A 27,199-nucleotide genomic window follows, 5' to 3' on the forward strand; every position below is an offset into this window, starting at 1 on the left:
AAAATACGTTGAGAGTAAAGCGAAAATTATTAAAGAGCGGAGAAACGCTACCCAAAACATCGCGTCTGTAATTTTAATTATTTGTTCCCTGATTTCTTTCCGCTGGAAATCGCTGTGGACATCAATCGGTCGGCGAGGAAAGATGCGCGAGCTTCGAAGCGCTGTTAAGAGCTATTAATCTGTGGCCGAATGCTCGACTGAAAGCAGTCTCTCCTCCTGCTTTTCGATTCAATCCGTGGGTCGAACGCGGAAACAGCGGGAGCGCGAAGCGAGCAGCTTTGCCGCTCGATTATCGCGCTCGCTATTTTCGCGTTCATCCCACACTGATCTTATGGGTTTTAGAGCGAAAGAGAGCCTGTTCGCAATCTAGCCAAATGCGAACTTCACTTTCACTCCCACGCGTGGTGAGTTTATCAGGTTAGAGCAATTTTAAAGCAAAAAGATGCCTTACTTGTCGGCAGCTTTTACTTTCACTTTTAAATACATGTGTACAACCGTCACCCTACCAGCCACCCCACCGCAACTATTTGCACCGACAGGATTATACCAATACCATCTTCCCTCGGGAGAATTTGTCTTCCATTCAGTCTTTCCGATCGTTTAAATTTCGCGCTCGTATGGTAATCGGAAATTTCAGAAACTCCCGCGGGCATTTAGAAGCTTATACCGCCATTGTTCAAAATGACCATATAAGACCAATTTTAGGTCTTATAACAATGCCTATTTTTATCAATGTTGAGCCGGTTTTCTTGATACGTTCCTCTTAAGGAGATATGACACTCTTAGTAGAGTGCAAACAAAAAGCTTTAGTTGACGAAATCATGACCCCGGAAAACACATCCACAGAAGCTATGCCTGGTTATTATGTAACTAGTATTTTTTTTCTCCAAATACTCGGAGTGAAAGACAATCTTTCAGTGTTTACACTTAAGGCAGGGTACATGTGAGAGTAAATCTTTAATCTTTAATCAGTATACTTATCAGTTACTGCATTAGGGAAAGAGACAGAGAACCATCTAGATTACCACTTGAAGTTTTAAAATCAGTTAAACGCAGAAAAGTAAGAGGCAGAATGAATTAAACATTTCTCGAAGAAAAGTGTTCCCGTTTAATTTCATCTGTTTTAGTCACTGTGGTTACCAGTTGTGAACTATGGATTGCCAAGCTTGCTCATGAAGAAGAGTCTTTTTTTACTCGAATTTTTAAACAAAATTTGAACAAGAAAAGTGTTGGTCTTCTGGTAGGAATTATAAATGTTATCCAGAATTTTTGTTCGAGTTCAGTTTGATAATAAGGACTACTTCTTGTCACAAAAGAAGTTTTTGTTATTTGGAGACATTGAATTAAACCCAGGTCCTGCAGAGATTCCTAATCCACTTACCTAAGGCCGTGGATTCATGTGCTCATCGAGCACCTATTTCTTTACCTGGCCAAAACAACTCAAAATATCGTAACTGAACATTTGCTTACTTATAAAGAAGCCTTAGAAAACACGCCCTGGCATCTTTGTTTTATTTGCCAATAGCTATGATTTTGATTAAAATAGAATGTATCATAATCTGGAAACACAGGCAAAAGTGAGTTTGAAAATGGGCCACTTTAACGTGTGTAATTATTCAACAACGAAGCTAGACAGACAGACAACCTTTATTTAAGTACGATTAAAATTAAAGCTTAGTGGCTTAGTGGCTGTGCGTGTTGTTTGACTCCTGTCTCACAACCAGAAATGGATGGTGCGGATGGACGGAGATTGGCAGGCTCTAACCTCTCCAACCTCTGAGATTGACGCGGAGGATAAACTCGGGATACACAGAAACTGGTACAGCATATCAGTATTTTCATCTTCTCTCTGAATTGCTTATTCAACAGTGCGTACACAAAAGGATTGATAGCAGCATTGAACAAGACCATTGTGTTAGCGATGGCGATCGGGACGGGACCAACGCTGCTAGGGTCAAAAGCCCTTAACGTGTAGGCAACTGAACTTGTTCCCCAGCAGATTCCAAATATGGCACTGACAGCTACTACCATCAAGGTGACGCGCTTCCGTACCCTGATCACGCCCTAAGTATTGATAAATGAAAAGATGTAATTTTTGGGGGGTGAAGGCAAAATTTCAATTCAATAAAATAAAAGAAATAAATGTGCTTAGTAATAAGTAATAAGTAATTACATAGTAACTTTTAAATAAGTTTTAGACATGTCTCGGACCGAATGGTCTTCTCAGAAGACTCCACCAATAATAAACCAAATAATTAATAAGTGAAAAGCACTCAATAGAAATATTTGGATCGCTAAAAAGGAAAATTTATTGTTTTAACCCTACATACACCACTTACGTGGCCACGAATGCCTGGGTTTGAATTTTATTCTTGTTAAATTACGCTTTTTAAAAGTTAAAAGTACTTACCGTTTGATGTTGGTTGTTTTGAAAGTCGTAATTCCGCTTGAACCACAAAGTGTATACAACTCTGGAGTAGGACACAACCATCAGTAGAAGAGGAAGAAATGCCAAGGCATCCCACAACAAATTATAACCCACAGCCATCCACCCCTCAGGGTAAATATACACACACGAGTCTCTTTCCTCGTCAAAGTGCCATATCAGGAACGGCGGAATATTGATAAATAATGACAGCATCCAAACAGCAGGAATTATCACCTAAAATAGTGAAACGTGAACCTCTTGATATTGACTGAAAATGGCATAAAAATGGCTGGCTATAGCTAACTGTTTGCAATACATAATCTAACATAGAACGTGTGCAGAGTGAATGCCAACAACTACAAGATTGGAGACGAGTGTTACGACGGTCTTACAAGAACATTGGGGGGAGTCTTACAAGAATGGTGTCAAATGTTTAACTAAATTCCCATACTAGTCAATGATGGGACATCAAAACGGACACTATTAGCTTAAAATACTCACCGGCTCATGTCTAATAATGAAGTAAGAATTAACTAAAACGTTTTTTTTATAAGTCAAATAAACACTATATAGCCGAACCAATAATAAAAAATGTCAGTTAGACTAACTTTCAAATTATCCATGGTTATTTTTTCTTTGTCACCAAGAGGATAAACCACTGCATAATATCGCTCGACGGCGACCACAGCCAAGGTGAGTATTGACGAGGCTGCTCCAACCCATGCCAAGGTTCCGGTTATAAAAAATTTACATAAAACTGTACCAGTCACTCCGTCCGGAAGGTTGGTGAAGGAAAATTGGATAATGAATACATTTGGGGAGATAAACGTCACATACAAGATATCAGCAACAGCCAGGTTCACGAGAAGATAATTAATGGGAATCCTGTGGAATATAGATAACATGATATGCACGCATAGTAATCGATCGGGCATTCTTGGGTAAGAGAAGCTCGAAAGGGTGTTATAAATACTTCCGATAATTTTAACAGATTTAAACGCCTGAATGGTATATGAAGTCTACATAAGAAGTATGCGAATCATGCGGTATGAGAATCATGATCGATCGATCAACCAATCCACCAACCAATCAATCCATTGAAGGATCAATCAGTCAATAGAATCAATCAATCAAGCAAGCAAGCAAGCAAGCAAGCAAGCAAGCAAGCAAGCAAGCAAGCAAGCAAGCAAGCAAGCAAGCAAGCAAGCAAGCAAGCAAGCAAGCAAGCAAGCAAGCAAGCAAGCAAGCAAGCAAACAATCAATCGACCAAGACCTGTCTTATCTGTTCACAAACCCAAAGTCAAAAAATGTCAAAGATTTTTCGATATCCACCAGGTACTTTTTTTTTTGTTTCAAAAGTTTTATTAAATGTATCCTCAGTTGTTTGGGCATGCTCCCACTGAATACCTTTAATAAAGTATACACAACGTGATTTTCTCCGAATACCTCATATCTCGATTCTTTTTTATGATCGCACACACCAGAGAGTTTCCCACGATACCTAAAATAACGAATATGGAGAGTACTGTTGTTATAGCAACACCTGCTGAGCCGGACATGGTGGAACATCATCTAACCTGAATAAAAACAAAACAACAATTTGTAAACTAACCACGTTCAAGTGGAAAGAGACAAGGAATGGAAATTCTGCAGTATTCTGCTGGATAATTGGCCGGATGATGCAATTCAAGAGTTTTCACTGGCTCAGCCTTCAAGGAATATGAACAATTCGACAATGGCCTATTAATATGGTAAGCGCACGAGTAATGTTTTGGGCGTTTTCATTTTTATTTTATTTTAGTTTTCTATATTTTGGGGGCGTTTTTTTAAAAAAAAATATTCCCCTGGCGCTTATGGGATATAAGATAATGTGTTTATTTTTGCACAGCTTGATTGGAAATTATGACGTCGATGCGCGGCTGGACATTTTTGAAAGACAGCATTGAGTGAATCTAGAAATATAAAAGTGCTTCCAATCGTTTATAACTCACATTCCAGGTGAAGTTTTAATTATATTCGGTTCCAACGAGAAATCTTCTTCTGCAGACTCCATATTGAGATCTCTCACCGTGCAATGACGTCATAAATTACCAAAAAATAAACATGGCGACGCCCAGATGATTTAAACTGAAAACCAAACACCTTGTATTCGAACCACTTACAGAGATATCAACTTAAAGCCCCAGGATCAGTTAAAAGGAACCATTAGGTATACTTTGGAACTTGAACTGCTTTTCAACTAAGATTCCCTTAATTGTAAACTCAGGCAAACCGCAACCTATATTTGTAATAACCCGGCGTCTTAAGTTACGCGCGTCTTTGCCCCGTTAGACCCGTTACTGTAAGACAAACTGCTTTTTTTTGTCCTTTATTTAAGTAGGATATTCGTGGAACATAAGTAATTAATCTACAAATTTCCAGAATGACATGAAAACTGAAACAATAGACGATAAGCAAATATAAAAAAAAAGGTTATTGCGCGTGGTATAGCGATTCTAACGGCCCTTGCGAGTTTTGCTTGAACATCACGAACTTAATTTAAATACGCAATATCTAAACTGTTTAGAGAGAGCAGATGTCAGTTTCTTTACTTCGCACATATCAAACGCTAATGTGAAAATATGCATTAGTCTTCTCGCAAAAATCCGTTTTTCCATTTCATGAATATCCCTTGACTTTCTACCATTCAGGTAGGGATGGATAAATCACAGAATTGGACACGAAGGACTCAGCCAAATTACCACAAAAACCTTGTTTCAGGAAAAGAAAAAAAAACCCTTTGGCAGCTGTGTGACAGAATATACAACGGGTTTGGTGGTTGTTTGTTTGTGATGCAGAAGTCGGTGTTTTATACAAATTTTAACTTGATTTGATAATTGTTGCTTGAACCTTACGCTTCATTCTGGGAACATCGACTGGGGACGAACTAAGTAAAAAGAAAAAAACCATCAGTGATACTTACCTTAGGAAGCTACGGAAGAAATGGCGGCCAATACGGAAAATAGATATCTGAGCTCGAAGTGTTTCCAAAAGCGGAACTGTACAAGACCACCAGTCAGTTGGTGACATCTGAATAATTATGCCAATAATCATTATCATCACAAAAGAGTCCCTTAACCCATATGTTTTATCAGACGAAAACGGGTAACTGAGCAGATTGAACGTGAAATCGTTTTTAAAAATAAAATATTTCGCATTACATTTACCAAAAACTTCACTTACGTTGTTCTTTTATATTATGTATAGTCGGGCTCCCTTTGAGTTAATTTCTTGGGTTGCTTTTTAATTTCTTAATTTAATTCCACCTTGGCTGCGACGTTTGGGGGGTAAATAATAGACCTCAATTCATTTTAATCCCCCTCGCAACCAAAATAAATTTTTGACATACAGAGCACGTCGATATCAGCTTGATGCAGAAGGAAATTAGGAATGATTATTTAGAAACTGCTGGAGATAAAAAAGTCCGGTCTCAGCTAGGCGTTTCGAAGAGTTGTTTTTATGTTCGGAGGCTAAATAATTACTTTGAATTAGTAGTTGTCCATAGATGAGGAATAAACAAAGAAATATCGGTTATTATTCTGATTAAATGTTCTTGCAAGTTAGAACTAAACGTTTTGTGTTGGTTTAAAAGCTGCACGGAGAGTATGACTTCTATTTATGGATGTCATCCAACGACCACCTGTCAACCCGGACTGTCAACAGAAGAGTTTACTTGTGCCAGAGCTGTTATTTTGCTGCATGTCTTCCCGGGCAGGAGGAGTTTGTTTGAGGCTCCGTCCACCGGACTACGCCTGAGGAGGTTTCACTCTGAAAAATTGTTTTCTGTCTACTCTACGCAGGAGGAATTTAAAAAAGGAACAATCACTGTTTTGGATTTGTGTTTGAAGAAACTTGCTTGGGCAGGGAAATCAAATGATTGTCGGGACTGCATCGTTTTCGAAAGCTCCGTTTCAAAATGTTTTTCCGTACACACGAAAACGAAAAGCCGGCGTTTTTAAAGTCCTTCGGTTTAAAGAGCGTTTTCGAAAAGTTCCATTTTCGTGACGGATTATAAACAATTATTGGATGAGGTTTTTGTGATATCCGGAATAATCAAGGTCGAGGAAAGTGTTATCAACCGAAGCCGTAGGCTGAGGCTGAGGCTAAGGCTGTTAACATTAACCGAGACCTTGATTATTTCGGATATCACAAAAACCGAATCTCATAATTGTTTTATTACACGCTGTTTTAAAGAAAATAACGACAAACGCAATATCGCACCGAACACAGTTTATTTTCGACAAGCCATGTTCTTACGTGAACTCGACATTGCTCTTGGAAATCATGTAGGTTGCGCTGTTTCTCAGAATTAACCGTAGGCTTTTAGCCAACTAGAAGACAGACGGTGACTACAATGTATAATAATCGTACTTATAATATGCATGAATAAATTACTCGATTCTGATTGGCTGAGAGCAATGCAGTTCAAGTGCAACACCAGTGCAAAATGTGTAACCATTGCAAATTACACATCGTAATTCTTTATTATGATTGGCTGAAAGACAATAGGACGTTTTCCAAGCCAATGATATCACGTAAAATGATGACGAAAATTTTGTGCTGATTTTTTCATGTTTATGTTATTAATAAGTAATCATACGATTTTTCTCGTTTAATTTGGAATCAATTTGCATTTGTGAGTTTTTCAAAAAGCTGAAATTGCACTCGTCGAAGCGGTTCGTGAGATTTCAACGTTTTGAAAAACTCACTCCTGCAAATTAATTCCAAATTGAACTCGAAACCGTATGATTACCTATGCAAATAAAGCTGCGTTTTGAAATTTCTCCAGTGTAGTGTGGACGGGATCTGATTCATAGACCAAGAACACTTAAAAATAAAATAATGTTTGGTTACACAGGAATGGCCAAGTTCAACCTGATATTTGCTTGATTGTCAATATATATAATAAGAGCTCCATACCTGTCAACTAACATTATCAATCAAACCCAACTGTCTCCTCGAAAAATATATAACAACAGACGGTGGTATTTGTTATTCTTTTGTTAGGTTGTTACCATCGCGCAGAATGCCGCGACATATCCGGGACTTAAATGTAGAGTGCGCGCGAAATTTAATCATTAATTAGGCCGCCGATGGTTAAACAATAAAGAAAATGACCAGAAAATGGCCGGCTACGCATACTTGTTTAGAGTTTACGTGCTTCATACTTGTGTTTCGTAGTGGTTATCATAGGGCTTTTGTAGATGAGACATTGATGGAATAAAGGAAACATTTTTTGAAATGTTACGAAATGTGGATTTAGTCGTTTTCTTTTCCTGAATTTGGTCCATTTGAGGGAAAATATTATATGAGGAAATATTTGGAGGAAGATTTTACTCCTTCAAAGTGCCCTTCTCATACGGCTTTGAATGTATGTTGTTAAAGGAAGCTTTATGCCAAGTTTTAACGGAAAATAATGTTTCGAAGTGGTCGTTCTGCCAACTTTCGAACACTCGTAACGATCTTTCAGCCTTCGTTCGCCTCGGAGACTAGAAGAACAATAGAAAGAAACTCTTTTGAATTTCCCGGTAGAATATTAATATATGCCAAGCTCCGCCTCCACAAACAATAGGACACACGCCGACGCTATAAGGCATTGAAATTGAGAGGTGATAAAATGTATCACTTAACCATCGTATTTAAAGTAACGCTTTGCACGAGTTGCAATAAACGAATTTTCAGCATGTCATCTGTGCAAGAAATGCAGCGCGTTGATCGGGAGCTCTTTTCGCTTTGACATGTTACTCCAAAGAGGATTCTAACAACTGAATACTCGAACCTGGGCCTTTTAAATGTTTTCATCAATTAAAATGGTTCCAATTTTGAATAATTATCTCACACATGCAATGGACAACAATGCTCACTCAGGCGTAAGATGCGCTGCGTGCCTTTGCTTTTTTGTTCGGCTCTGGATTTCAAACAGAAATGTCATTTATTTTCCCCTTCATCTTTCGAATAGATAAAGACCTGTGTTGTCTTTTAAGTCCTCGATCAACGACAGACTACGTAAACTGATCGAGTGAAAAACTACGTCTGATGAACTGCTTTGACCGGTCGAGTAAAAGGGGACAACGATAAAGTAGAAGAAAGTTTTTGCGCACCGTTCTTTCCATTTGGCAACGCCTTGGAAGAAGAATTTTTTGTGGGAGAACTTTTGGCTCCCGCGCTCAAACCATTTCGAGTGTGACATGTCAACAAAAAAAAGTGAGAATGTCGCTGCACACGACTTTGTTGACAAAAGCCTTTGCGAAGAGTGCAGACCGCCTTTAAATTAGAGCGCTTTTGTTAACTTATTACACCTTGGGATTTACTTCACACATCAGACCGTTTGATTGACAGCCGCCGATTCATTGACAAGAGCAGTCGGAATTCCGACAGCTAATATTTGTAATTATTATTCCACGCATTGAAAAACTGAGTACTGCAAGTATATGTCGCGAAAGACAATAGAATTCTGCGCGATGCACAACCCAGAAGCTCAACGATAGTCGAGATCATTTAGCTCGTAAACTACATACTCGAAAGTTTCTTTGTCCAGACACTCAGGGTCACTCAGGTTAAATAGCCGAAGCAACGAAAACATTGCAATTGTTGACACGGTGAGAAGGACTGCTATCAAATTTACTGGGGACTGCATAGGTTCTTGCCCACTTGTACAAAAGTGTAAAGAGAACATATTGTCATTCCACGGCCTTTCAAAAGGACGGAATCCACTTGTGACAGTGACGTAAACAGGATTCCTTGACAAACCACAAAAAGCTCGCTTACAATGGCTTTACTATCTGATGTCACTTAAATTTTGGTCTCGTATTCTTTTCAAAGTTGGATAAACATCAAGTAATTCATTGTCTTATTGTTTAGTTGTAGCTAGTTGTTGCAGCACGGAAACCATGACACAAAAGTATTGCTTTGCCTCGCAAGAAGCAACCCTGACGCCATATAGCTGCAGCAGTAAAAGTAAAAAAGTCTTCACAGGTACGATGGACGATATAGCCTAATGTGACTTTTCTTTAATTAATTTTGCACCCAGTCTCCCGCGCGCACAGTCTCCCGCGTGCCCAGTCATCCGCGCGCCTACTCTCCCGCGTGTCCAGTCTCGCACATCTCGCGTTTCTTCATCAGCTTGGCCTGACATGTCAGTCATCTTCCACCCTCAGCCTAATGTCTTCACGGTCGTGATTACTAAAGGTACTGGGGTCAGTTGCTCAAAAGCTGAATAATGGTATCCATCGGTCGCTAACAACGGAATAACGTAGTTTTTTTTCGTTAGACCAATTCACTGAATATTGATTCTGCGAATGATGATCACCACCCTTCGCACAACTGAGCCCAGAACCACTAGAACGAAAAACGACCAAGACGTCTTCAGACTAATATTGCGCAACAAACTCGGATTGCGCAGCCTGAGTGTTCAAGTGTCGAAGCTCCATTTTTATCTCGTAGGTCCAACATTGGTAGTAATTATACAAGCAGCCAGTTTCTTTCTTAGTTCTCGGAGAGTAACGCGTAGGGCGCGCAGCTATTTTCTCTTTCGCGATTACTTTTGCTTCACGCTAGACGAAGAAAAACAAAAAGCTGCTTCTAGTCGCGGGACGCAGCAAAGCGTGCTAGGTCGAGTTTTTCCTAGAATAGGAATGTGTTGCAGGAGAATTCGGGCCATCAACTACAATTAGTGTTAACCACTCGTGATCATATTTTAATTGTCTACACAAGACAAAGCACAAACGTTATCTTCTACACAAATGGATGTTATTAATTTCGGCTAGATAAGGTCTCTTAATAACTGAATGTATACAAATCTATTGCTTTCTGTCTCTATTTGAGCATTGACCACTATAAACATACCAAAACAACAATTCTCAATCATGCTCCTACTAGAAATGTTTGCCCGCAATAAAACAACTAAACGTTCATCCAAAGTTTACAACGAATGTTCAATTCGCTGACAAATAATCCGTCAAATAATCGAGAGATTTTAGTCAGAGCGAAGTCAATTGCTCTAATCGTCTCCATAATTTTCAGTGATCATGAACTTCTTCCTCGGTCGGCCTCGGCATTGCCTTTAGCTTTCATTCTGTCGAACAAGATTTCGTAGAAATCCAAAGGCTTGAAGATGTCCATCTCTAGGGCGAGCAACTGTTCTGGGCTTAAATCTTTGGCATTTTCAGTCAACACTCGGTTTTTCATGTAGGGTTTGGTAGCTGCGTCTTCAGCTGCAAAGTAGCTGTTACAGGACATTGTCTGATGTCGGCTTCTGAATGTTGCTCTGTCAGGGGACTGCTTCTGTTGTTCTTTGCGCTCTTGCTGTCTCTTTGCAATAACATCGGACTCGCTGGACCGACGGTGTTTGTCAACCAGTGTTGGACGTGCCAGTGCCTTCATTTCGCTTTCCTTGCCTTTTGCTGTGACCTTCTTTTGCGATGAGGCCTCGCTTTTTTTCTGGAAAACACGCTGCTTTAATTTCCTTAGTATCTCCATTTTCAGGTTTTTTTGATGGATTCAGGATCAGAATGATCTTCAGAATGATGAGGGTCACTGTAACTCCTCTTTTATAGACCGCGAGCTCCTTGGCGGAATCTTTGTAATTAGGCCACTCCTACAAACACAACACCTTAAATTACTACGCCATAATTGTGTTACTCAATACGAGGTAACACCCTTTCATTTTCAAGGGAGCCGCGAAGACCTCTAATTTCACCGCTTTCGTTTACCTTCGCCGCTTTTTTAGCCAGCAAAATGCGTCAATAACAAACGCTGATAAGCAACTGATTTTCAAGCACGTAGACCTTAAAAAGTATAAATTGAGATAACAAGGAAATTGAAAATTGATCTTGGAAAACAAGCAAGAAGTGGTCACCTACTCTTCCCTCATCCCAAATTGACTGATGTGGCGTTTTAGCGGCAGATTTCATCTTTTACAGGGTTAATTAACTAGGCCCCTCCCAGGAAGACAACACCTTACATGACTTACGTCATGAGACCGCTAATTAGTAAGAGGTGATACCGACTCGTTTAAAAAGATACCGCAAAGCTCACTATGCCCTGGTACTGTCTGAGGTCACCGTGTTGTGTTCTTTAGAAAGACACTTTACTCTCACAGTGCCTCTCTCATCCATGTGTATAGATACTTTCCGCGAATTGTTGGGGCAACGTGACAGGATGCTGGGGGGGAGGGGGGGGGGGTTACTCTCTTCGGGAACGGGAGTTGTTCGTCGGAAATTTTGAAAAGTATCCCAAAGAGGTACCATGATCCTTCTTTGTGATTGTAGCTTGACATTTTTAGCGCTAAGAGGCACAAATTCTAAAACAACACATTAAATGGCACATTCGTAATTTTTTAATAGCGTTAAAGACGATTGTTTTGAATACCTTGTACTCATAAAGTTAATTTTCAACTCCTTTTTATATGGCAGTCTTCCCCCCCCCCCCGGGGGGGAGTAACCTACGATGGACTATCAGTCCATCAAAAAGGAATACCAATAGTCATTGTCGCGCTTCATGGCTAATGCTGCGTAATAATGGCCGGGTAATTATTAACCTTGCAGGACTAGGGAACGTGGCAATCAAGACAACCTATCTTCTAGCACTAATTTGAATTTGCAGCAATTTGTTTTGAAACTGCAACACCAGTTAATAAAACCATCTTTTGTTGTGACGTCATTAAGTTGTGTTGCGAAATACAAAGAAGACCTAGCAATTAACCGATAATTAAGAGTGCTAACAAACTAGTTAAATACTAACGTCATTGCACTAAATTAATTTAATTTGCCTTAATTAGTTAATTTGCCTGGTGCTGTCCGGCATGACAAAGATTGCCCAACATAGTCATCATGCCGTTATTTCCTTCCACTCATAGTTAACTATGTTCCACCAGAGAACTCACAACCCGCCCAAGAATCTCGTCTGACTCCAATCTTTTGCAACCCTGCTATTAACTTAGACAATCATTGGGCCACGTCCCGAACATTCGCCTGAGAAAGTCTTTCACCGTGAGTGAAATTCTAAAACTTTATTGAATAACATAAAATATGGAACTTGTTTCAGCTCATTCAGTTTTTCTCATGTTTGAGTCTGTCACTAACAAAAGTGGTTAATATCTTCTCTTTTGTCTGATGATTCATTCGTTCATTCATTGGTTGGTGGGTTGGTTAGTTCGTCCGCCGTTCGTTCGTTTGTTCGTTTGTTCGTTCGTTCGTTCGTTCGTTAATCTGACTGTCCCTCAACTATTTATTCGTTGCTCGAGTAAGTCCCTTTCTTCCTTCATTTTTTTTTTTGAACCTCTCTGCACCCGCGAGCCCTGCGATTGCACAGGCCGCTTATTATAAGTCGTGCAACTGGTATTTTCTCACATTATTCGGCCAATCGCAGATCTTTTTCTGTAAATCCCACACAACTCCCGTTGGAGAAGTTCTTTTGAAAACTATCCCATCAGAACAGGAGATGTATCCTTCGGGGTTATCCGGGTCTGCATGATCTCCATCGTCTTTTCCTTTACAGAAATCTTCCGAAATAAATCAAAAGTGGAAATCAAAATGCTGATTTTCAAATCTAGAGTTTAAAAATTATTCTATGTAGTTCTTATGCAAGAGAGGTATCACAATATTTTATGTTATTTATCTCATCTAAAAAAATTACTTTCAAACTGCAAAAACCTAGATCCGGAACTGAGTAGATTCCTGAGGCAGAAAAACACCATCCTCGGCGCTTTGTCCTGTTGTTTTACATTATTTACGATGTAAGAGAATTTTCCTAAAGCTTCTTTGTTTATTTTCACGTCATGAATGCATATTAACAGTTGCTTCAGAGGGCTACCTGCGTCCGCAAGGTCGCTACTTTCGGAGCTAAGCTAGCTATAACTAAGGAAACTAAGGTTACCTCCTCCTTTAAGTTGCTTGCAGGTTGCATGCTGACAATAATGCAATATTAAAAGGAAATTGAATAATACAATTCTCTAAGAAACGTCGGTGTTTTTTGGGATTAAAGACGGCACAGTTTTTATCATCTTATTTAAGCTAAAGGAGATTTACGTGCGCGCTGTGTATGGCCAATTTAGCGGGCCGTAATCTACTGTACGGCCCGCTAAAACTTAAACAGTTTTTGTTGCCAAAATGTTTCGTGATTTATCGCCAAGTGTTCTTAACTTTTTTTAGCAAATAAAGTTTAAATTTTTCTTTTACTTCTTAAATTCTGTATTAAAAGCTACTAACGACTTAAGAGTCAGTTAACAACGATATCAAATTGACTCGTTTTACTTTCGACGTGCGTCAGAAATTTGAAGCCGTTCCGCGTGAATAGAAATCGTCCCCGAACCCGTCAGACACGCAGTACAGATGGAGATAATAAAAATCTTACTAACCTCGTCTTCTCAGTCCGTACTGTAAGTTACGGATCCTCTTCTTTCCCCCTTCGTTCGATTGATGGCCCGCGCGCTTCGCGCTTGGGCCATAAATGAGGGTCATAAATGGGAAAAAAAACTCTGTCCGTAACTTACAGTACGGCCCTCGAACTCGGTTAGTAAGAGGCATTTATTATATGGCTATAGCTCCGTGATCGGGTAAGATGAACCAATTTCTGCGCTGTGATTGGCTACCCGACCGAGATGGCGCTCAGTCTTGCCCGCTCGGGACTACCCGCTGTGTCCCGCAAAAGCTTGTTGACCAAGCTTGTTCGGTCAAAATGGCTGGATATTGGCCTCGTTCTTTTTTTTTTGCGTGCTTATGGACCTCGAATCCGTCCATAAACACGCAAAAAATGAACTAGGCCAATATTCAGCCGTCCTGACCGAACAAGCTTGGTCAATAACCCATAAATATTGCAGAAAGATTCGGACCATCGACTACAATGAGTATTAATCATTAATGCTTTAATTAACCATACATTGATGATACAAATTGACATTATCAAAAAAGCAACGTTATCTTCCACACAAATGGATACCAGTTATTAATTTCGGCTAGATCAGGGGCTCTTAATAAACGAATAAATACAAATTTATTGCTTTCCGTCTCTAATTGCACACTGACCACTATAAACATTCAACAATAACAACAATCATTTCGAGTTGCTTCGCATTTGTGCCAGCCAATAACTGAATATATTTAGTGACTACAGTTTGAAAAGTTACGCTGTATTTACGTTGCGCGCCCTTTAGTACGTACTTAGCTCTGAAATAAATTTTTGCCCACGATAAAAGAAAGAAGTCCATATCTTACAACAAAACATGTTTCGGATGAAACATCATCCATCGTCAGTTATATCGTCAATACTAATTGAAAGTGAGCAATAAATAAATATAACAATGTGGGATGACAATATGAATAATTAAGGATTAAGGCGTATTTATTTAGCGGTTCAGTTCGCTGACAAATAATCAGTCAAAATACTGAGCGATCTTAGAGAGAGGTCAAATGCTCTAATCGGACTTCAAATGTGAGCACTGATCAATGATATGAACTGATTCCTCAGTCGGCCTCGGCATTATCTTCAGCTTTCATTTTGTCGAACAAGATTTCGTAGAAATCCAAAGGCTTGAAGATGTCCATTTCCAGGGCAAGCAACTGTTCTGGGCTTAAATCTTTGGCATTTTCAGTCAACACTCGGCCTTTCATGGTAGCGGCGTCGTCTTCGAAGTAACTGCTACAGGATATGGTCTGAGTTCGGTTTCTGACTGTTGCTCTGTCAGGGGAATGCTTCCGCTGTTCTTTACGCTCTTGCTCTCTCTTTGCAGTGACGTCGGACTCGCTGCAGGATCTACACCGTTCGTCAACCAGTGTTGGACATGCCAGCGTCTTCATTTCGCTTTCCTTGCCTTTAGCTGTGGCCTTCTTCTGCGATGAGGTCCCGCGTTTCTCCTGGGCCAGATACTGTTTAAATTTTCTTACCAACTCCATGTCCTTGTTTTTGGTGAATTCAGGATCAGGATGATTTCCAGAATAATGAAAGTCACTATAACTCCTCTTTTATAGACCGCGAGCTCATTGGCGGTATCTTTGTAGTTAGGCCACTCCCACAAACACAACACCTTTAGTTTACACGTCATAAGAGTGTTATGCCAGGTTGCACCCTTTGATTTTCAAAGGCAAACCTCCTAGGCGAGTTCTTTTATAGTGACATCAACAAACGTCATTAGGTTGTGTTGCGAAATACACAGTATAGCAAGCAATTCATATGATAATTAAGAGTGCTAACAAATTAATTAGTTTATTATAACTACGTCAGGACACTGAATTACTGGTTGGTGGGCTCATTTATGATAATTAGAAGGTTACTTCTACAATAGAAGCAATTAGCAGAGAGTTTACTCTGCTACGGGGAAGTGAATTTCGACATAAATTTTCATGATATTCTCACTAAATTGGCTCAAAACAGGCCAAGTTTCTAATTTGCACTGCAGTGCAAATTAGTGTGCGCGCGTTTGTAATTCATTTACCAAATGAGTTATCTTACAAAAGTTCGGGTAACTAAAGGGATTGCATTGTGTGGGCACTTTATGAGTAATGCTAAGATTGCTAAACTCAAGCCACTGACAAGCCAAATATCGATCTCGAAGCTGAAAACATTTAAATTATCAGGTTTGCGGTAGTCTCGATATATTTGCTTTTCGAAAATTCTCATTCGTTCGAATCTCTTGAACTGTGCAAAAGCAAGTAAAATTGGAGATGAAATAGTCATCGCCCGTCATTCCTTCCCCTGGTGAACTCACTACTCAGACTCCACTCTTTTGCAGCCCTGCAATCAACGTTTTGAAAATCGTTGGGGCAACTCCTAAACATACGTAGTTGTTCGGATATAAATCTTGTGAATTTTCCCTCTAGAAACAAAATTAACAATTAGGCCCTTTAATTGTTTAATGAACCTTCTATCTAACAGTAAGTTCAGTTCCTGTCGCTATCACTGAGTTCCATTGATCTCGCTCGTATAGTCTAAGAAAGAACGCCTCTTCAACTTAAAGCTATTTTTCAGAGCAATTATTTTCGTATGCTGTTTGCAATACAAATTTGTTTAGCTCTTGTGAAAAATGTTTCACCTCTTGTGTAATTTAAATGCTTTAGTCAACAACACAAAATGTGAAATTTACCTTGGGCTATTCATTTTTCTCATGTTTGTGTTTTACTCTAACAAACATGGATAAACATGGTCGAAAAATTAAGTTGGCTTTGTGCGCCTCTTAGTTAAGTTAGCTTCGTTCGTTTGTTAATTCGTTCGTTCGTTAATCATTTGTTCGTTCGTTCGTTCTTTCCCTCCCTCGCTCGTTCGTTCGTTCGTTCGTTCATTCATGTTTTTATTCGTTAATTAGTTCGTTGGTTCATTCGACTGACGATGGCTCATTTACTGGCTTACTCGAGTGTGTTCCTCTCTTCCTTCATTTATGTGTTCGTTGGTTCACTCCCAGGCTTGCCCATCTCAATACCTCTATGCTAGTTCCTTTCTGCGCCTCCGAGCCCTTTGTGTCCTGTGGCTTGTAACCTTTTACGTTATATGGCCAGTCGCATATCTTTTTCTCTGCATTCCACACAAGTTCATTACCTGGGCAAGGTCTTTTGGAAGCTATCCCTCCAGAACAGGTGATGTATCCTGACGGGTTATCAGGATCTGCGTAATCTCCATCCCCTTCTCCTTTGCAGATATCTTTAGAGATAAACAAACAAATAAATAAATAAATAAACAAATAAACAAACAAACAAACAAACAAATAAATATATAAATAAATAGTGAAACCTTTCACGTTATACGGCCAGTCGCAGATCTTTTTCTCTGCATCCCACACAAGTCCCGTTGGACAAGGTCTTTTGGAAGCTATCCCTCCAGAACAGGTATGTATCCTGATGGGTTATCAGGATCTGCGCAATCTCCATCCTCTTTTCCTTTGCAGAAATCTTTAGAGATAAACAAATAAATAAATAAAGAAATAAATAGTGACATAAGTTTTGATTTCAAGTTTACATCTCATGGAATGGAGGTATTAGTGATATTTAAAGTTATTTATTTGATCTACAAAATTTGCCCAAAACATTATTTTCCTCAGGCATAAAAACACCAAAAAAATAAAAAAGGCCAAAAAGTAATCAACAGTGGTTTCCAACGCTTGTTTCGGACGTTAAATTTTCAAAATGCAGGTGACTCTGAACCCCATCTACAGAGTGTTTTTCAACTTTGCCACAAGTTGCATCTTATCCTCCTTAACAAAATGAGATGATAAAAAATTAAAAGGGTTTCACCGTGCCGTTTTTGAAATATATATATGTTATTTGCTGGCTGGGAGGTCCGAATGGTGAAAAACTGTGACCGAGGTCACAGTTTTTCACTATACGGACCGACCTAAGCCGGCAAATAACATTTTTTTTTTTTCCTGCAGTAAATTGGTTTTACAGATTACAAATGGGTTTGTTTACGCAACTCTTGTCATTGAATCGGCTTGCGCGCCGTCTACTAACGATTTGTAAAAAATCTCGGCAACGAGCGAGTAACTCAGATAGTAGACAAAGAAAGCTGTATTAAAAAACAGATTTTATTCGAACTACGTTGTGTTAGTTGCATTTATTTCACCAGTTAAGTTCTCCAAAATTGTTTTTGCGGTGTGAAATTTCGTGCGATCAAGTTTGAAGTTTTACTACAAAAACAATTTCTGTCAGTCGTTGCTTTCAAAATCACTTCGTCACTCTTCTACCGTAAATTGAATAGCAGAAAGCGAGAAAATTCGTTAAGTTTATTCCACAGAAATTCTTCTAAATACAGCAACGATTAGAGAGGTAAACTCGACAGAAATTGATTCAAATTTTACGGCGAGAGAAACACAGGATTACGCGCCATTACAGCATCAAGCTACAAACAATTAAGCAAACTCTCACAACTTCTAAACACTCAATTGAATTTACTTACAGTGACTTTCCTTGCCATTTTAAAGTGAACAGAGATAAACTGGCGTCGACTAATCGTCGATGGATGTGTAAGACAGGCAAAAGATTGACGATTACCGCTAACTCTTAGGAGCGAAATTTAGGCGGGGGAAAAAAATCCGGCCCGTGGGCCGTATCGTAAAAAGCTGGACCGGTCACGTGCGTATGATTAGCCAATCAAATTCCAGGATTTAGGATTCCGGGCCGCTCAGATGTTTGAGAAAAAAAAAAAAAAAGGACTTAAAACCTAAATTAAGGGTATTTTTAGCAGGTCACACTTTTACTATGGCAACCTATTGTGCCGCGAAAACGATACCAACGTGCTCACTCACCAATGATTAGGCGGTGTTTTGATGCCATGATTGTAGCATCAACAGATAAAGAGTGGTTATAATAACATATCAAAATAGACGGCTTGAAATGTGCTGGGAACTGTTTTGAGCCACCTTAAGTAAGCACAATTCTTAATTCTGTGGTTATTTAAGAAAAGTACTTACTTTCGTAAGCTCGTTACTTTTGGAATTTCGCTGTATCTGAGGAAACTAAGATTACCCACTCCTGCAAGTTGCTTACGAGTTGCTGACAGTAACTGCATACTTGAAGATTCAACTGAGCACAGCTGTTGACTGCATTTCCCGAGAAAAGAAGATATTACCTGACATATGAATACAATGCTAATAGCTAAATTTCAAGGCAACTATAAGTAAGTTGAAATGAGCATACCAGCACCTCCACCTCCTCCAGGACTGGGTGGAGTAGGCGTTGAGCCCCCTGGTGTCGATCCACTTGGAGTCGACCCACTTGGGGTCGGTCCAACTGGTGTTAAACCACCTGGTGTGGAGGCAGTTCCGGTGCCTAGAGTTGTGCTTGGCCCCCCACTCCGGCTCATAATGTCTGCGATGTGGTCACTGTACACCTTGCCTTCGATGACATTTTGTTGATCCCAGGCGGCATCCCATAACATAAATCCACCGAAATTTGGCTTGGCTTTCAGATCCTGTCATAAAAAGGCTTTTATGAACCTTCCTATGTTCTATGTGTTATTCTGCTCAATTATTTACTCACAAAAAAGGAGATCAGTTTAAGGCCCCGTCCGCGACTTTTTCTTTCCAGATACGGCTTCCGTACAATAAACCAATATGGCCGAACAATAAACCAATATGGCCGCGCAACGTGTAGGCTCAGTTTCTGTAGAGTGAATCCGGATACAATCGGATGCGTGTGGACAGGCGAATTCGATTTGAATACGCTACGTGTGGACGGGGAAATTTTTGGGTCCGGAAAGAAAAAGTTGCGGATTCAACATATCCGGATACGTGCGGACGGGGCCTAAAACAAAAGCAATAATTTGGAACTATACGACTGGCACGTGTGATTTTCTCAAATATATGCATATGATATTTCAAAAGAACACATTTCTAAACAGCTTCATAAGGTATGCGCCAAAAGTGGCGCTCTCAGGTGAATAGACCAATTTCGATATATTAAAATTCAGCCTAACACAATAGACCTCAGAACGAGGCTCTGGGGAATAAAACCCACAAACTCTGTATTTATTCCCCAGAGCCTCGTACTGAAGTCTATTGTTTTAGGCTGAATTTTAATATATCGAAATTGGTCTATTAGGCGTTTTGCTATGTAATGTTAAGGCTATATAAATCTTTTATCTTGCCACATTTAGACACTGTAGTCCTCTCCTTCTGGGAGTGGCATGGGGTGCAATATTAGCATTATTATGTCCCTGCTGGGTTACTGCTGGGTTGCTGCAAATCTATTCTATACGATGATCTGTTACGCAGTATTAACATGGAAACGCTAGAACGCTAATGTTAGGTTTTGGATTTTTAGTCATTATTATGTAATTTTTTCTACCTGATGTTTTTACCGTGTATAAATAATGATTAAAGATTAAAGATTAAAGAAAGAGCACAGGAGAAAATAGCAATCTCTTATCCCGTTGCATAAATGTCTTAATAACGACGGTCCTAAGTACATCAAGGACATATTTAGCGTCATAGAAGCGCTATATAATCTTAGAAGTAATGGCGTTAATTTATGTGCACCTAACAGTTTAACCTCAACTTTATGAAGAAGTCATTTACTTACATCAGTACGAAGCTCTGGGACAGTCTGCCTTCAAATGTGAAACAGGCCATCAATGTTGCCCATTTTAAGGGTAAACTAAGAATATTAGACCTTTAATTGTTTGCTCATTTTATTCCACCATTATTTTGTTAGGATTTTAAATTTCTCTGTATATATTTGATTATATTGCATTGCATTGTATTGTATTGTATTGTATTGCAAATTTTCACTCGCTCTTCCTAGCCGTTTAGAAGATAAATTTTCATGGTGACGGTACGCTTTAGTCTTCTCTTCGCAGACCCTCAGAGAATTTCATATTCTAAGGAGAGACTACTCTTTTAACTCTGCACATATACCTCATAAATCTCTTTTATTCTTCTAACTTTCTATACATACTTCATAAATCTTCGCCGCTTCCTCGGGTTTCCTGTAGTGCTCGGGTTCATTGGCGCCATCGGGAGCTGACGGCATACCAACGAATATCTTGGGCCCTCCTTCCACAGATCTTTTCCTGTTCTTGAGGACAATTGCAAAGCCTTCCTATGCTTGAGCTGCATTCGCTGCAAATTGTGTAGCAGAAGTTTTTGTAGAATTGGACATCAAATCATCATTGATCAAACTCGCCGCCCTGGTCACCCAAGGCAGTGCCCGGTTTGGGGCCCGGAGAGGCATCAGGGAACGGACACTGAGGAGCCCCTGTAATGAGGTACGTTTTGGCTCCTGCTGTTTTTTCCAGCTCTCGAAGACTTTTGACAAGCTGAGCGTAGCCACCTGATTTGTGGTCCTCAATGTCCAAGTCGACGCCATCAAGGATTGCACTTTTGGGAAGGTATGAGTGTTAGAGCGGTTTTCATTTGAGTTTCGAAAGTAATTAGCGTTTGCTTTTGCTTGCCAACACTACGTTAAGCGATTGGCTTAAAAATCTCGCTTTCCTTTTTCCTCCAATCAGAAGTAAAACCAATTAGAGGTGAAACATATCACAAGTTACTGCGTTTTGCGCTGTCTACATGTATTTGCCTCAAGTTTTGATTGGTTTGCTTTTGTCACCAACGCGATTTGGCTTTTTTCTACCTTAGTGAAAGAATATGTCAGTAACGTGATGCGCCTCTGTTACTCCAGAGCTGCAGCAGAAAATACGGAAGCTGTACGTGTAAAGCTGTTGGTTGTATTAAAGTAGTTTCATTGGAAAGAAAGCCTATGGCATCTTGTCGTCTTTCCGAACAACTGATTGGTTCTGTCGTTTATCACTGGGCAGAGTAAATTACTTTGGGTTTGGTTTTGGGACACTCAATAGCTAGTTTTCACATGACGTCACTAAAATTCGAACTACAAAACTATTGATCTTCCTGAGATTTTACTTAAATGATGTATAAGAGCAGCTGAAAACTAATATTCGTAAAACTTTTCGCTCCGAATGGGTTCTTGGTTTTGTGATACACTACGCTTGAATTTCTTAGCTTTTGCGTGACGCGGCATTTACATGACGGCCTAGAGAGCTGTCATGATGGCTAAAAAAGTGACTTATTTCGGGGAATTCTGCTATCTGAACGGTTCATGTCTTATTATTTTAATGTTTCAGAGTTCCTCGAGGGATAAATTGACGCTTTTGTAGCAAAACTCAGTGACAGACGTTTCTGTTGGTTTCCGGCCGCCATGTTGGTGCCCATACGGATGGGCACCAGCATGGCGTCTCCATACAAATCTCTATAAATTTGGGTAAAAAATTTCTCCGCATATCTCGCATAAGAAAAATTGCTGTGACCAGAATTTTGGCGCAAGTCTTTGCATATTTACCTTCTTTCATTTCCCAGATTCTTGACTTTATCTATTGACCGGTTTTGATTTTTATTTTGATCTATTTTAAATTGCGTGACACTGAAAACCAGCAACAGAAAAGTCGTCTTTAAACAGTTTTTTTTTTCGAATTCATTAATTGAACACTGAGAGCAAGAGGGTTAAATTGAAACTTTTCTCCTACTTTCCAAATGGTCGCATACCAGGTCTTCCCTCTCCTCCAAGAAACAAATCCCGCAGATTTTTAGCAAGAACTTTGGCTTGATCGTCCTTAAGGTCGTTTTTTCCTGTGCCTCCTCCAAGCGAGATGAGAACTTTCTTTCCTGCTTTCTGGCAAGCCAAACTGCCTTCTTCGATTTTTTGACACTTGTAAGGGTTTGGGTGCGCGGATGAGGCATGATCCCAGCGATGGCGAGAAAAATTCACCTCGGGCATCGGATCTGTGATGGAAATTGACAAACTCGGTAAACACCAGAGAAAATTCAGTAAAAAACTTAAGATTTTATGGGAGCTGTCAACCCTTGTTTGACTGCAAACACTAATTTCTGAACATGTAAAATTCTCAAGAGAGTATAAACGTTTTTGTTTGTTTCGCTGGCAAATGGTGTCAGTCCTTGCGTGCGTGTATACAATCAGCCGTTTAATTCCTTACTTGCTATATTTGCCCCATTGGGGAAAAGACAGTTTAAAAGCATATCAGAGCATTCTGTTATCTTAAACAGAATCACTAAGGTTGCCTTTGAGGTCATTACTTTCAAAGGGCCGTAACTAAACAGACGGAGGGGGGGGGGGGGAGGGGGATTTTGTTACTTTCTGAACTGTATGGTAGTCGATCAGGAACTAAATAATATTCTCATCCAACTCTGGTACGTTCACTCTTATAAAGAAGAAGATCAAGAAAGAGATCCCCGGGTATTTCAGTCATGCACGTTTATGTTTGGTATGAGAAATAAATAAATTAAGCCTAGCCCGAGGCCTTGAAAGTTCACGCTATATTTCCGTAAGTGGAGTACATGCGTGCGTACGTACAGACAGTCAAGGGACAAACAATTTTTTTTTAGCTTGATTGATTACCACATTTCCTTACCTGTGGTGCTCGCACCCTTTGCGCGCACGGGAGCTCCGATTAAAATACAAGCATGTAATGATCAAGACGTTGCAGGGTTAGTATAAATAAAGCAGATTACTGACATGAGAAAGTAAATGTCAATAAATATTGGTTAAAAAAAAATACCTGTCATGGATATAAATAAACATTTAGCAATAGAGGAGCAGGGGGGGGGGGGCGCAGTGGTGAGAGCGCTCGCCTGCCACCAATGTGGCCCGGGTTCAAGTCCTGCACCCGGTGTCATAAGTGGGTTGAGTTTGTTGTTGGTTCTCGTCCTTGCTCTGAGGGTTTTTCTCCTGGTTCTCCGGTTTTCCGCCCTCCGCAAAAATCAACATTTCTAAATTCCAATTCGATTGTTACCCTTGTTAAACAAAGTTTATTTATTTAATTTAAAGAGTGACTTTCACGCCTTCTTTTAAACTTTGTTAGTTATCCTGCTTATGGTCTCCTACCTGTAATATTTGATTAAAGATTTAAAAGGTTTTATTATTATTTATATACTTACCTTTATTGTCCTTCCCAAAAAAAGTCACCAAAAATCCAATCACAATAATGTCGTATTTTCTCTGCACAGACATCCTTGATATCTTTCTCAGGATTCTGGGGAAATTTCCCACCTGAACTGTTCTGGCCCCAGTAAGCGACAAGAAGATGCTTGCCAACTGAGAGAGAAGGAATTTGTGTTCTTAATACGCGAGGATTTGTCTTCAGTCAACTGTTTAACTGTTTAATTAAGCTAACCCAGGAAAAGGTAGAATTTTGATTTAAGTTTTGTAACTTTGCGTTGAGGTTTTCTGTATATTGTTTGGCCTTCTGTTTTCAGTTTTAATAATCACTATATGCACAAAACAAAGCAGCAAAAAACATTTCTATAGAAGGAAAAGTTATAATTCGGTTAACTTTTATCCTGGGGTAGCGTTAACCGGCTTTCAAACAATCCTGCCCTGTTTTCAACAAGTTAACCTGAGATGAGCCCACGATCCCATCGAAAACCAGAACTTGGTCAGCGGTCAACTTCAATAAAACAGGCGACCTGTAAAAACACGCGAACTGTAAACTTGAGCCCACGATATGGTCCGTGATACTGATCAGCGGATACCTTGTTTTGACAGGTGTCAATTGATCATAACATTGATGTCCAATCTCAAAGAAGTACACGGTAAACCAAGGCTGCATGTCTCTATCAACCTATTATTTGGAGTATAGCCGCCATGTTGCGCAACTCCGTCGTCGTCGTCGCCGTCGTGCGTACGCGCCCACGAGCAATACCGCTAGCCACGATAACCATGAGAAAATCAACTCATGGGTTTCCTTTTCTTTCCTATATGAGTATGGGGCTCCGCTTGGCGGCCCTTCGGGCCGCCGGAGCTCCGCTACAAACAACAAAACTTACTGAGCTGGAGTCTTCTCTTTTGATGTAGTCGTTTGATGTCAGTCTTACGCGATAGGCGAAACCTTCCGAACAGGATAGCTCTCTGTAAAGGACTGAATGTTAACTGTGACTTTGCCTCCTTTTAAGAAGTCCTGAACATGACACAAATAAGTTTGAAACTGACAGCTGTTAATTAAACTAGACGCTTTGCTGCGTGTACCCAGGCAGTCGTTATACTGAGAAGCGCTAGCTTTATTGCAATTGAGCTAAACGTTCTGCATTTGAAGTTGTACGAAATTCAATCGAATTAATGTGCTTAAGCTATTCTGCTTTTGATTGCATTTCTTGGAATCGATTAATAGCTTATTACTCGTTTCCAGGTCTTTAGACTGTGAAATGAGTCAAGGTCTTTATATCAGCCTATAAACGTTTCACTCTATTTTCCTCAGCCTTTGTCGTTGTTATCTGCGTTTCTCAAGCAAGCGAGACATTTTGAATTTCATAGTTATGGCGGTACGTGACATGGACCTACGAACGCGTTTGTCGAAATCATATACTTATCTCGTGATTTTCAGCCCATTCAGAAGTTAAAGTATTACGGTAAGTGCTTATGTAAATGCTTGTTTGTTCAGTACAGATAATGAGTCGCCTAGATAGCCAAAGTAAGTTTCAGATGTTTACACTATTTTCCGGCCGCAATGTTGGCGTACCGCGGAGGTACGCCAACATGGCGTCTCCATACTGGTCTCTGTAAATTTGTACAAAATATTTCGACAAATATCTGAGCTTGGGAAAACGTACAGACTTAAAAATTAGAGGAGTGTCATCTTTATTAATCTCCTATAATATCACAATTTCTTGATTTTATCTACTAAATGGTAAAATAATGGTGGAATAATTTTTTTATTGCGTCAGGATTGCGTGACAATGCAAGCCAAGAATTGTTTTGCTGGGGTCAACATATTTTAGTTTCTTTCAGCTTAAATGTACAATAATTCGCTACATGAGTTTCACTCTTGTAAAGACACATAGCTCTGTTACAAGAAAATAACGAGAGAATATCGTTTAGTTCGAGATTTTAGCCTTATTATGTAGAGAACTGGAACTAGTTATTATAGAACGATAGGGGACTGGCACTAGAAAAAGAAGAATGTAATCCAAGATGGCGTGAAACGCTACGAGTGCGTATTAAAAAGTTAGATGCTCTGTTGTAATTTGTCGTTTGTTGGGCGTGTGGACTAACAAAATTGGCGACCCTGCCAGGAGCTAAAACTCAAGGACAATGAAGGACAGTAGGAACCGCTCGTTTCGAACGATTTTGGTATGTTTTTGAGCATATCTGTGTTTTCTTGGCGACCACATGCTTCGTAAGTTGCCCGCCATATTTGTCAACCCGTGTGGAGAAGAGCGAAGGACACACTATGGCCGAAGACCTTCAACTTTAAATACAGTCTAACATTTATGCCGCGGATTGGAGTTCACTCGAGCGAATTGCAGAGTTCTTAAAAGTCGAAATTGAAGGGAAAAGCAAACTCTTCGTGGCGAAACTTATCGTTCAGCAACTCGAGGAAGGAATTGGTAAGTTAAAAGAAGCCGAAGTTGTGCCGTACCTTGAAGATGTGAAAAAGCTGTTGACAGAAAAACCATCTTCTGGCATCAAGGACGAAGGTAAGAGTGGAAAGATTGTTCAAAGTGATTCCAAACCTCCCACTATAGCGAAGGAAGACTCGGTCCAAAAACTCTTGGCGACCAGCGCTTTACGTAGACAATTTAAGATCAGTGGTCAAATCGGGGAGCCTGAGCAGAAAGATAAAATTAGCGTCTCCTCACTGGCGCGTCAAATTCAAACGGGGTTGGCCCAGGGTTATGCTGAAAATGAAATTGTTGATGGTGTTATTCGTTCGATCACACCTGGTATGGTGCTTAGAAGTTATCTGGAAACTTACAAAGATCTAACATTGGATCGGTTAAAGAAAATTCTCCGTAGCCACTATGGTGCGAAGAATACATCAGAACTCTATCAAACACTAGCATCATTATGTCAGAGCCCAAAAGAATCACCCCAAGTGTTTTTGATGAATGCCCTAGATCTGAGGCAGCAGATTCTGTTTGCATGTAGTTAAGGAGATGATGACACATCCCTACAGTATGACTCTGGGCATATACAGCGTCTGTTTCTTCGAACAGTAGAAACTGGTTTACAGGATGAAAGTATTCGTGCTAAGATTCGCCCATTCCTGAAGGACCCCAATGTGTCAGATGAAGTGTTAATGCAACAGATGAGTATGGCAACCTCAGCAGAAAAGGAGAGGGACAAAAAGCTAAGGAACAATAGCAAGACCAAGCCACCAGCGTTATCAGTATCTGCAGTATCTTCTGATGACTCACCTAAAGGAAAGGAAGAAAACAAGAAAAACACCCCTCAGAATGATCTTGTAACAGCTATCAGTGCAATCAAGTCAGAAGTTGAGGCATTG

The 27,199-nt window shown here is 39.9% G+C and overlaps 4 protein-coding genes across 4 annotated transcripts; all 4 read right to left on the reverse strand.

Moving 5' to 3' along the window:
* Positions 1 to 1,632: 1,632 nt before the first annotated feature.
* LOC110063879 (galanin receptor 2a-like) lies at positions 1,633 to 5,584 on the reverse strand. Its single transcript, XM_089290711.1, has 5 exons — positions 5,391 to 5,584; positions 3,875 to 4,005; positions 3,037 to 3,313; positions 2,411 to 2,662; positions 1,633 to 2,064 (listed from the first exon to the last, which is right to left on the reverse strand). The coding sequence occupies exons 2-5, from the start codon at positions 3,985 to 3,987 to the stop codon at positions 1,675 to 1,677; spliced, it is 1,032 nt and encodes a 343-aa protein (XP_089146837.1). The 5' UTR covers positions 3,988 to 4,005; positions 5,391 to 5,584; the 3' UTR covers positions 1,633 to 1,674.
* A 4,564-nt stretch (positions 5,585 to 10,148) lies between these two features.
* LOC149112746 (uncharacterized) lies at positions 10,149 to 11,313 on the reverse strand. The gene has a single exon (XM_089290722.1). It carries the CDS (start codon positions 10,943 to 10,945, stop codon positions 10,493 to 10,495), a length of 453 nt encoding a protein of 150 aa, XP_089146848.1. The 5' UTR covers positions 10,946 to 11,313; the 3' UTR covers positions 10,149 to 10,492.
* Positions 11,314 to 15,276: 3,963 nt separating this feature from the next.
* On the reverse strand, positions 15,277 to 20,973 carry LOC149112747 (uncharacterized). The gene is made up of 4 exons (XM_089290723.1): positions 20,845 to 20,973; positions 19,087 to 19,360; positions 17,186 to 17,343; positions 15,277 to 16,879 (listed from the first exon to the last, which is right to left on the reverse strand). Exons 1-3 carry the CDS (start codon positions 20,917 to 20,919, stop codon positions 17,264 to 17,266), a joined length of 429 nt encoding a protein of 142 aa, XP_089146849.1. The 5' UTR covers positions 20,920 to 20,973; the 3' UTR covers positions 15,277 to 16,879; positions 17,186 to 17,263.
* Positions 20,974 to 21,055: 82 nt separating this feature from the next.
* LOC149112748 (uncharacterized) lies at positions 21,056 to 22,677 on the reverse strand. Its single transcript, XM_089289365.1, has 2 exons — positions 22,427 to 22,677; positions 21,056 to 21,266 (listed from the first exon to the last, which is right to left on the reverse strand). The coding sequence occupies exons 1-2, from the start codon at positions 22,675 to 22,677 to the stop codon at positions 21,056 to 21,058; spliced, it is 462 nt and encodes a 153-aa protein (XP_089145491.1).
* Between the last annotated feature and the right edge of the window lie 4,522 nt (positions 22,678 to 27,199).

The sequence above is a fragment of the Orbicella faveolata genome, unplaced genomic scaffold, assembly GCF_042242905.1.
Source record: "Orbicella faveolata isolate gen_17 unplaced genomic scaffold, um_ofav_v1 contig_2, whole genome shotgun sequence".
In the NCBI taxonomy this organism is placed as follows: Eukaryota; Metazoa; Cnidaria; class Anthozoa; order Scleractinia; family Merulinidae; genus Orbicella; species Orbicella faveolata.